The sequence below is a fragment of the Miniopterus natalensis genome, chromosome 2 (assembly GCF_054644295.1).
Source record: "Miniopterus natalensis isolate mMinNat1 chromosome 2, mMinNat1.hap1, whole genome shotgun sequence".
NCBI classification, from domain to species: Eukaryota; Metazoa; Chordata; class Mammalia; order Chiroptera; family Miniopteridae; genus Miniopterus; species Miniopterus natalensis.
This window is the reverse complement of record NC_142082.1, coordinates 140,519,698-140,531,257: the sequence shown is the minus strand read 5'-3', so window position 1 is coordinate 140,531,257 and position 11,560 is coordinate 140,519,698. Positions and strand designations below refer to the sequence as shown.

The 11,560-nt window shown below is 51.1% G+C and overlaps 1 protein-coding gene and 1 pseudogene across 1 annotated transcript; one reads left to right on the top strand and one right to left on the bottom strand.

The window, feature by feature from the left end:
- Window positions 1-2,906: 2,906 nt before the first annotated feature.
- Window positions 2,907-10,982, bottom strand: LOC107528170 (keratin, type II cytoskeletal 74-like). The gene is made up of 9 exons (XM_087813911.1): window positions 10,512-10,982; window positions 9,678-9,892; window positions 9,214-9,274; window positions 8,621-8,716; window positions 7,960-8,124; window positions 5,657-5,782; window positions 4,012-4,232; window positions 3,580-3,614; window positions 2,907-3,100 (listed from the first exon to the last, which is right to left on the bottom strand). The coding sequence occupies exons 1-9, from the start codon at window positions 10,980-10,982 to the stop codon at window positions 2,907-2,909; spliced, it is 1,584 nt and encodes a 527-aa protein (XP_087670037.1).
- Window positions 6,643-7,508, top strand: LOC107528090 (40S ribosomal protein S3a-like; annotated as a pseudogene).
- Window positions 10,983-11,560: the final 578 nt, after the last annotated feature.

Sequence of the window (11,560 nt, the reverse complement as noted above, 5' to 3'; positions counted from 1 at the left end):
GGTAATGGAATCAGTAACATAGAGAGATCATCTCAATCACATGTGGAGATATCAAAGCGAAGGTGAGCACTGGGCACGGCAAGGTCCTAGGCAATAGACGCTCAGTCCATCCTGGGCGTTCAGGAAGGCTTCCAAGAGGAATCTCAAAAGAGCAGTAAATGTTGTCCAGGTAATAAAAGGTGTAAATGACAATCCACGCACAGGGACTGTGTGAGCATGAACATCACCCAGCCAGACAGCCCCACCCTTAATGGGACCTTCACTAGAGGCCTCCACAGAGCAAGTGAAGCAGGTACTTACTCTCCTAGACAGTGTGGGTGCCCCCTCACTCCCCTGGGTGCTCTCCAACCCAAACTCCCATATGCATCTATTCCTTCTGGTCTCTTTGCCTTGCATACTGAAGCCTGACCCATAGAACTGAAGTTGGTCACCACTGGTCCTGTCTCCATGCTTTCCCTTTTTGACTTTAAAAAAAAAATCTCCAAACTGAATCTTAAATTAAAAGCATGGTCACCCTTGTGCTCTTCTCAGGATCTTGAGCTCCAGATAACAAAGAATCTCTCCATTTCTCATGTGGATAAGCTGCAGCCAGGGGGGCTGCCCCTCTGCCATCCTCAAGACCCCAGCACGGGACACATTACCTCTGTCCCCCAAGATCACATCCACTTAACCTCTGAGTCCTTCGTTGTGCATCGGGGACTGGGAATAGCACTGGGGCCTCACAGTTTAGCAGTCAGAGGCATGCCTGCATTGTGGCCCTGGAAGAGGCGAGTCCATGGATGGCTCTTAGATTCCTCAACAGGCTATTTCAGGATGTGGATCCCATCCACCTTATACCCCAGCCCCTCTTACTGGGTCACTGGGAATTTGGCCTTTTGGGGAAGGCAGAGCATCAGTGCTGGGAAGGACTTTAGGGGTATCTGGTCCTGGGGCTCATGACCCAGGGAGTCCATGGATGGGCTTTGGGGGTCTGTGAACCTATGAACATTCAGACATAATTCTGTGTACTTTCCAAAGGAAAAGGGCCATCATAGCCTTCAACAGATTTTAAAGGGGTCATGACCCACCAGGTTAAGAGCCACTGGTTTTGTCTGAGCATAGCAGGGTGACTGATTAGTGGCCAAGTTGCAACAGAAGCCCAGTAACTCCCAGAGCACTCACTATTCCCAAGGCTCACAGTGACACCAGAGAGATGCATTTGGGCAGAAAACCCACCAGACTTCTGCGATCTTGTCCTTCCTGAGGTTCATTGCATGTGGGCACACACAGAAAAGGCCTCCTTAATACACGAAAGGCCCCATACCTGTTGCCCTGAGGGCTATAGGGGGCACATCTCAGCGCACACTGGTAACACAAGACAAATCAGAAAGCTTACTAACGGGCTGAATTCTCCCAGCCAAAGCTGAGGAACTTGGAAACTAAATCAGCCCCACCACCAACATCAGAAAATCTGAGACCTCCCACCTCTCACTCAAACAAGCACACAAAACCTGCACCCATACTGCAATGATGTGATGTAAGTTCTCTCTCCAGGAATCTATGTGCCTATCTTTCTGGTTATTTGATTAAAGTCCCCTCCTCCTCCTCCAAGAAGTCTTCCTTGCTTAGCTCTTCCATTCTGGTCACTTCTCCACATTGCTGCACTGGGCTGCCCTTCCCTGATTTGTACGAGTGTGTGGTTTGCATGTGTCCATCTTTCCTATCAGCCTGACCTCACCTCCGGAACAGGCTGCTCTGGTCTGCCTCTAGCCTCCCAAAAGGTTTATGCACCTGTGCGAGGTGGGACACATCATCATTAGGGGGTGGGCAATTTGGAGAGACAGACACACTGGCAGCAGTGCACCTCTGGCATTACTCAAGGGCAGTTTATTGAATATAGAGCAGAAATTCAGAGTTCTGACTCACGCAAAGGAGGAACTGGGTGTTGCCATTCTTAGAAATATTTACACCAAGAGCCATGGCTTCTGGGCTGGGAGGCACCACCAGAAACAGATCAAGTTTCCCTCACGGAACACAGCTCATAGCAACAGGAATTGAGTCAGAAACTACTGCAGGACACAGCCCCAGAGAGAAGACCAAAGATAAATCACATACCCACAGTCCTTGACAAAAAGACAGTGTAACTATGCTGCCTTCATTAAAAGAATCATGAATTTGTCATTCCCTTTGTTAAAGAGACAGTGTCACCCCATGGGAAGAACACAGACCCTGGGGTCAGCCCGATCTGGCTCGTCTCCTGACCTGGTGCTTAGTGAGTGACGGGAAAGGTTCTTCAGCCTCTCAGAGGACAGGGCTTCTCATCTGTCCCAAGGATGCTAATTGTGTCTTGCAGGAGGGTGAGAATTAAACGCAAAGCATGTAGGGAGCTTGGCACACAGTAGGTTCTTGACATGTGGTAGAAGCTATTACTGGTAATAAAGTTAGTGGGTGGGTGACACAGGTGGCAGAAGACCCCCAGTTCTCCTTCACTTGGCCTTGTGAATATGGGCACAGCTGGTGCCTGAGAGTAAACACATTTCTCCTGAATGGAGTGGTTCTGCAAAGACCTTCCCTTCCCCTCGCCTCTCTCCCTGCTTCCCTCCCGCTCCCTCTCCCCACTCCCTCCTCTCCCTCCGCAGGGAAGATCTCAGCTTCCCAGGCCAAGAAGATACTTATAGCTTGCTCCCCTGAGACCCCTGCCAAGTGAAGGCAGCAAGGAAAACAAGAAGTCACAAAGTGCACATGGGACCTGAGGAAACAGGGAGGTGACAGTTCCAATCAGAACTTGACAGTAAGATAAGCCATGGTACAGATGGACGAGGGTCCTGGGAGTTGGGGCGGAGGGTTGGGGTGGCGGTATCTTCAGGCAGGGCATCGAAGGGCATCTCTTCTTTGAGATGCTGCAGTGAGTGGGGCCGTGGGGCTCATCAAGTGGCTTTCCTGGCTGGGGCGCTGACTGGGGCGCTCTTGCCTGGAGAGTCCTTGGGGCCTGCCCCTCGTGCCGCTTTGGTCCTAGTGTGGCCGCTCCGGGTGCTGCCCGAGCTCCCCACCGCCCCGCTGGTGCCCAGCACGGGGCTGGCGGCAGGGCCCGGGTGGTAGCTGCTCGCACTGCTGATGACAGCTGAGGGGGAAGAGCCAAGAGCAGGGAAGGGGGCGGCGGAGTTGGTCAGCAAGCGAGCCAGCCACCGCCTTAATCCCACAGCATCCCTCATCATCGAGAAACACCCCGAAGATGAATGGAGGCCTATTGTGAGCCCAGTTCTGTAAAGTGAGGACCACACAGGACAGGCATGCTTCCTGCCCTCCTGGGGACTCTAGGACCACTTGGCTCCCAAGGCCATGTTCTCAACGCTTTCTCTCAATGACGGTGCCTCGGGGGGGAGCTAGAAAGGACATGGGGCAGGCACGACTTCAGTCACTGTTTCCATGGGACTAAAGGGGACTAGATTTCCTATGAAGCCAGAGAACCTTCACAAGAGTGTACCAGAAACTCCTAGCTGGGGGGAGACAATGAGTGGAGGTGGCATCACCTTACCCTGGGGTCCCCACTTTCCCATCCAGCCAGAATCCCCACCAAACCCCTCTCTCAGGGATACTCACAGATGCTCACAGAGGACGGATTCTCACCAGACATCCTGAAGGACAGAAAGTTAGAGAAGGAGAGAACCTCAGGGACATGTCTAGATTCAGCTAAGCCTTGATGAGCTCCTGCTTCTATGTGTATATTATTTTAATTCATCCTTATAACAACCCATTAGATGCAGCTTATAATCCTCATTTTATAGATGACACAGGGACATTAAATGATTTACCAGAACCAAACAGTTAGTATGTGGCAAAGCCAGCAATTAAACCCAGGTCTCTCTGACCCCATTGGCTCTTTTCACAGCACCACCAGCCACCTGTGCTTCATGGCTCACGTCTGACCTCCCCTTGCAGGAAGCTTCCAAATGGCCCCTCATCCCAGGGCACAGTCACCCACAGCCCCTTATCCCTTGGCACCATGGCATTCCCCCACCTTTACGCCCTCACCTGCACTCCTCGCCCTCCAGCAGCTTGCGGTAGGTGGCGATCTCCATGTCCAGGGCCAGCTTCAGGCTCATGAGCTCCTGGTACTCCCGCAGCATGCGGGCCAGCTCCTCCTTGCCCTGGTGCAGGGCAGCCTCCAGCTCATCCAGCTTGGCCTGGGCATCTTTGAGGGTGCTGTCCCCCCGCTGCTCGGCATTGGCAATGGCCGTCTCCAGATTGATGCACTGAAAGGCAAAGAACAGGGAGATCATCAGAACACAAAATACTTTTTAGATCTTAAAGGTTAGGTAGCATAAACCCCTTGGCTTTACAGATGAGGCCCAAAGTGAGCAGGTGCTAGCTGCAGAGCCAGCACAAGAACCTGGGTCTCCCCTCTTTTCCTTGCAGATGAATATGTAAAGTTGTCTTGAAAAGTTGTCAGAGCAATTGCATTTCAGGAACTCAAGCACAGACTTCAATGTTTGAAAAGTTGTCTCACACCTGGAGTTGGAGGCCACTGATGGCTGTAGGTTCCAAGTATGCCAGGTCCAGAGGAATTGCTCTGAGACACCAGGATGCCTCTAAGGATCCGCATGCCCAGTGCCCCTGGGATAGGGTTTCTGCCTGGAGGACATCTCCCAGCGGGAACCCTGCCTACCCTTTAGCACCAACAGTGAGTGCTTCTGGACTATCCCAGCACTCTGAGGATGGTCTGTCTAGATGGTCCCCAAGTCTGTCCTGAAATTAGACCCGTGGCCTCAGAAACTGGGCTCTGATGAACATCTGGAAGCCCTGTGATGACAGGTGCTAACAAAGGAGGAATAGTCCTCGTGGAGTCTGTGCGTCAGCCTTATGCAGAGTTGGGAAGCTGTCCCCATGTTCCCAGGGTTGCCTGGTGTGAAAGGCTGTGAGTGCAGGAAGGAGAGTGGGCTCTGATCTTTCAGTTTGGCAATTCCATCATTAGCAGAACTGACCTAGTTCTTTGGGGAGAACACAGGAAGGATTCTCCACCCCTTAAAATCATCTTCCCACTGATACAGTGTTTAAGGTCTGCTGCTTCCAGGTTAAGACAGGATCCCTCAGGTGAAATAGAAACGGTACTTCGGCACAGGGCAGGGGACCCAGAGGGCTTCACCTGCTGTCATTCTCACTCGGCTGTCAGAACCCTGCCCCACACTGAGGGGCCTTGGATGCACACCCCACGCACCCCACATGCATTGAGTGTCCAGTGGGAGGAAGAGGTGTGGGGCCTGGCCTCAGAGAGTCATCCCGATATGGCAAAGTTGCAAGTTCCATCCCCAGTCGGGGCACATACAAGAAACAACCAATGAATGCATAAATAAGTGGAACAACAAATCTCTCTCTCTCTCTCAAATCTATAAATAAATAAAATTTAAAAAAAATAACCAGCTGGGGATCGTAGGCAAGCCACTTCCCCTCTCCTTATCTGAACTGTGGAGTCAGATGAAATAAGCTTGGGGCCCCTCTCAATTCTGAGCAGGGTGCCTGTTCTGACGGGGGGGGGGGGGGGCAGGGAAGGACAATGGATGGCAGAGGGGCTCCTAAGCCCAGGTGGGGGAGATTTGCTTTTTACTAAAGAGTGGGCTCCAATTTCTCCATCGCAGAGGGTGAGATTGACTCTCGTGTTCTCTGAGGTGTCGCTGCCCACCTGCTTCCTCACATTGGCTGTCTCACACCGGATCCTCTGCATGAGCCGGTTCAGCTCTGATATCTCTTTCTTGGTCTTCTTAAGGTCGTCACCATGCCGGCCGGCTGCCAGCTGCAACTCCTGGATCTGGTTTCCCAGAGAAAGAAAGTTGATGATGTGACAGGACCACTACCCCACCCATTCCAGGTAAGGGAAGGGTCCTGAGCAAACACTTCCACCCCTGAATTGAGCCAGGGGAGGTGGCTCTGGAGCAGAAGGCAGTGGAGCCAGGACCTGGGCATCCTTCCAGCTGCTGGATGGTGGTTCTGACCAAGAAGTCCACCTGGTTCTCTAAGCAGAACCTGTTTGCTGGGCCTGCCCTCCTTCCTCATCACCCTGTCTGCAGTCTTTTCTGGGTTTGGTAAAGGAAAGAGGCAGTTCACATTTATTAAGCACTTCCAAAACATAAGAAGAGCACTGACCCTTTCCGCTCATTTAGTGCTTCTTCGTAGATGCATCTTTTAAAGGGCCAGGTCTGTTCACCAGTACCCACTGGGGGTACAGTTGGGAACAGGATAGGTGAGGTCCTCACAATGGACATCGTCCTGCAGTCCTTTCATATGGGTGGCAGAAGGCCAAGGAAGCTGAAGGCAGTGCATATCCTTGGGTGGTGGGATTTGGGGCTCAGGACTTGTAGCTCAAATCCTTCCCTCTCCCCTTGGCCAGCTTTTCAGAGAAGAGGGGCTGACGTGGCCTAGATGGAGACAAGGAACCTATACCTTGCTGTTCTTGGGCTTTAAGGAATGTGAAAGGAGTGCTGGAACTCGCAGGAATGGGGTCCTGAGATCCCCAGGTAAAGGGTCTTCTCAGTGACACCCAAAAGGGTTTCACTCCAAAGCATAGCTCCTCTTACCCAAAAGGCAGTTAGAACTCTACTTTCCCCTCCTGGAGCTCCTCCCACACTGATCAGAAAAGAGCTCCTGGCCTTTGGCTCTCTTAGCAGCACCATGGTGATAGGCAAGAACAGGGCGCCTTATGAAAGACGGCAAAAGGGGAGCCAAGAAAAAAGTGGTTGATCTGTTTTCTAAGAAGAATTGGTGTGATGTGAAAGCACCACATGCGTTCAATAGAAGGAATATTGGAAAAACTCTAGTCACGAGAACTCAAGGAACCAAAATTACATCTGATGGTCTCAAGGGTCGTGCTTTTGAAATGATCCTAGCTGATCTGCAAAATGATGAGGCTGCATTTAGAAAACTGAAGCTAATACTGAAGATGTTCAGGGCAAAACTGCCTGACTAACTTCCACAGCATGGATCTCACCCGTGACAAAATGTGCTCCGTGGTCAATAGTTGGCAGACCATGGTTGAAGCTCATGTTGATGTCAAGACTACTGATGGGATTTGCTTCATCTGTTCTGTGTTGGTTTTACTAAAAAACGCAACAATCAGATTAGGAAGACCTGTTATGCTCAAATCATGACCCGAGAGGTGCAGAGAAAAGACTTGAAAGATGTGGTCAATAAATTGACTCCAGACAGCACTGGAAAAGACACAGAAAGGCTTGCCAATCTATTTCTCCACTCCATGATGTCTGCTAGAAAAGACAAAATGCTCAAGCCCAAGTTTGAATTGGAAAAACTCGTGGAGCTTCATGGTGAAGGTAGCAGTTCTGGAAAAGCTACCGGGGCTGAGACAGGTGCTAAAGTTGAACTGATACGGGCAGGGACAGGACAGCACTGCTCATGCGATGGGGCTTGTGTTGTCCTGTGGTGAGCCCCATCTCATCAGCTGTCCTGTCCCTGCCCCAAAGCTATGAAAAGACAGTTGAGCTGATAGATATGAGCCCTGCCCCGTCCAAGGATCTATTTAAAATTCAGACTTTTAATGGTAACAAATAAAAAATCCTATTTGTGATTTTAGAAAAAGAAAGACAGAAACAAAAAGAGCTCCTGGCTTCCTCTTGTTCGCCTCTGGCCTACCCGCAGCCACTGTCCTTTTATCTGTCACTTTTCTCCCGCCCCATGGCAACGAGCTCCACCCCCTGGTAATATCTTTGTTTTATAACAAGAACACCTCGCTTTTTTCCTCTACCAGAGGATTGCCTGTCTTTCTCTGTTGGATATATGCCACTTTTATGATTTATCTTTGATAATGGTCTCTGCCTAGGATTCTTTTTGGGCAGAATGTTGTTAAAGCATTGATTATAACAACTTTTTCACCAGTACATCTGCTAAGGTATCTCTCCAATTCCCTGTTGAAGGTGTCCCTTCCCAAGAAAGAAAGGGTTAGTGGAGAACGGAGGCCCCTGCCCCAGTACCCACCTTGCTCTGGTACAAAGCCTCGGCCTCGGCCTTGCTCTTCAGGGCAATCTTTTCATACTGGGCGCGGACCTCAGCAATGATGCTGTCCAAGTTCAGATCCCGATTGTTGTTCATGGACAGGATGACAGAGGTCTCACTGGCGTGAGTCTGAATCTGGGCCATCTCCTAAGTTGAGAAGTGAGGACAGAGTCAGGGTCGCCCAGTTTCCCTCCTGTGCCCATCAGTCTCTGGGCCTGCAGCCCCTGGTAGAATGGGCTAAAGTGGAGGCAGGAAGGGCCTGCTGGAGATCTATGTCTGTGGAGCCAAGGCAGAGCGCTCACAGTAGCAGGACACACTCTACACAGGCAACAGGCAGTGAAAGGCATTTCCTACAATTTACAGACTCAAGAATTTGTGCTTTAGGACTTCATGGAGTAATTTTTTCCTGCCTGTGAACAAGGTCACTATCGTGGCTCAGATGAGATTGTCTCCTGTGTCTATGGTCTCTGAGGACCAGAATCCTACACTTTCATGGTCTCCCAGTGCAGGGTTTTGCACTTTTCCATCAAAACAGCCTTCATACTGTTTATATAAATGCCTCCTATTGGCATCTCCTTGGATAAGCCAGGTGAAGTTCTCAGCTGGAAAGAGGCGGGATGGGGAGAGGGAGGAGTGTCCTCACCGCATCGTGCAGGCACTTGAGGAACTGGATGTCTTTCTCCAGAGAGTCCACTTTGGCCTGGAGTTCCACCTTGGCTGTGTAGGCTGCATCTGCATCCTGCCAAGAGGGACCCAGAGCCACAGGTCAATACACCCCCATTGCATCAGTCATCCTGTCTCTGCCCCAAAGTCATCTGATTACCTATGTTTTGTCCACAAAGGGAAGAATGTTGATAAATAAAATTACTCAGTATTGCTTTTCTCTCAGACTCACTGAATCTTTGGGAATAGGGAAAGGATGATGAAGCCTACTCATTCTCTTATACCTGGAGAAAACAAAGCCCAGAGAGGTCAAGTGAGTTTCCTCAAGTCACACAGGAAGGCTGAGCTGAACCAGAGTTCCCTAATTCTCAGACCAGAATTCTCTCTTGTTTATCTCTGTCCATTTTCTGGGTGTATGCCCTGTCTCATCGACCTGCTGGTGACCAGAACTATGACTCCGTCCCCATTCAGGCACCAGCCCCTCCCCAGGAGGCCTAGATGAAGTCCTGAGCAGACTTGGTTAGGATGTGGGTATAAGAGAGACCAGAGTCCTTAGGCTTTTTTCTCCCTTACCTTTTTGAGCACCACAAACTCGTTCTCAGCTGCTGTGCGCCGATTAATCTCCACCTCATACCTGTTGTCCAGGAAAGAAGATAGTGGAGGCCTCAGTCCCAACGGCCAAGTAACCTTGTCTTCCCTCTGGTCAGGCAAATGCTCAGGATATAGAGTTCCCACAAGATCTCCTAGTGGTGAGCACTGCAGAGGCTGAGTTACCTCATTTACATTCCACTTGCTGGACCTTAGAAAAATGTTCAGGTGCCTATTGGCTCCCCAAACTGGTCACTGAACCAGTCAGTGGACCAGTGAGCATAGGCACTTCTTCCTAGCAACCAGATAGGAAGTCATCAGACAGGGTAGGTCTTTCCCCCACAACCAGAGAAGGGCTGTGAGTCCTGATTCTGGTGTTTGCTCCCTCCCTTCCTAAAGTGGCTCAAAAATTGGCTGAGCCCAGATGATCTTTGGTGGTTCCTGCTCACCTCTTCTTATAGTCCTCCATAATGTCCCGCATGCTCTTCAGCTCCGAGTCCAGCCTCACCCTGTCCCCGGACAGCGTCTCCAGCTGCTTGCGCAGGGTGCTGATGTAGCCCTCCAGCATGGGCTCCAGGTTCTTCCTGCAGTTGTTCAGGTCCAGCTGCTGCAGCAGCTCCCACTTGGTCTCCAGCACCTGGTTCTGCTGCTCCAGGAACCGCACCTAGAACCACCACAAACACTGTCAGACCCCGTGGATATACACCATTGACTTTCCAGGTTATATAGATTTTTCCTAAAGTCATTTGACTCAAGTCCCGGCCCTCCTCATGGAATTCCATATAAACAAGATCCTTTGCAAGTGCTCATTCCATAGCCTTCTGGACAAAATTGATCACTAAAAAATGTGAGTCCACAGCTTTCTTCTGTCACCTGAGCCAGCACCCAGGAGACGCTCTTCCTCATGTCCATACACATGTCTTCTGTACCATGAGCCCTTCCCTCTAAATAGTGCTGATTCTATTAACTTTCTGTCTTCTTTAAAGAGCTAGAGGTTCATCCACCATCCTCCAGAAACCCACCATTTCTCTCTCAAGGTTTCTAAATGGCTACTCTTTACCCAATTCCCCACCCTTCTCTGTAAAATCCCCAAAGAGAGCAACACATTCATTTATTTCTTTGTGCCACCTAGCTGACAGGTCTGTTCTTCCCTCTGTTATGATCAGGGAGCCCTTCTTGAGGTCCAGCTGCAACCTTTCCACTCACATTTCTACCCACTCCCAGGAAGCCTGGAATCCCTCCCACCTCACTGAACTGTCATATCTTCCTCCCGTGAGACCCACCTTGTCGATGAAGGAGGCGAACTTGTCGTTCAACGCCTTGATCTGCTCCCGCTCCTGGGCGCGCACTTTCTGGATCTTGGGATCCAGCTCCACATTGAGGGGGGCTAAGAGGCTCTTGTTGACAGTGACCTGGTGGATGCCCCCAGGTAGGCAGATGGATGGGCACACAGGCCCCAGGGCCGCACTGCCAAAGATGCTGCCAGCAAAGCCAGGGGCCCGGCCTCCACCATACCCAGAGCCAGGGCAGAAGCTGTAACCTCCAGTCCGAACACCACCACCAGGCACACTGAGGGAAACACACCGATCCCCTCTGAAGCTGTAGAGGCTCCGGCTGCCGAAGCTGACCCCAGGTCCTTTGCCAGCCCCGCGGTGAGAAGCTGCACCACCCACAGCCTTCCTCAGTACCACTGCCGAGTAGCCACTGAAGCCACCCTTGTCACCACCAGACTTCATGCTCAGTTGCCGACTCATGGCAGGAAAGAAGGAGTTGTCAGAGGTGGAGAAGAACAGTCACCGACAGATAGAGAACACTGATGGGACACCCGGGCGCTGGCTCCTTTTATCCTGTTGAGCCCTGGACACCGGAAAAGGGCGTCTCTCCACTGTATCCTTTCCTCCTGCTAAAGGGCCAGGGGCCGTGGGCAATTTGTGGAACAGTGATCGCCAAGCCCTTTGCAGCAACAAAGTGCCTCTGATAGCGAGAGGAATATGCTGCCCTTGCAGACTGGAGGGTCTAACTGGGCTTTTATCTAAGCTCCTAATTAGGGACCTAGAGAGTTATCCCCTCCAGAGATCTCCTACCTTCACTTTTCCAGCGCTGCCTCCTTCTAGCTTATCTATCAGCAAGGAGGCCTTATCCAAAACCCCAGGCTCCTCCCTAGAGGCCCCATCTCCCTATTATCTCGTCTTATAGAGGAGCTGGGGTGTTCATGCTGGAGAAGTGGACACTTGAAAAGGACATAATGCATGTCTTCAAAGATCTGGACCCAAGATTCAAGGGCCGCTCTCCAAGGACCACAGCTGTCCAGCAATGGGACAGATGCCAGGAA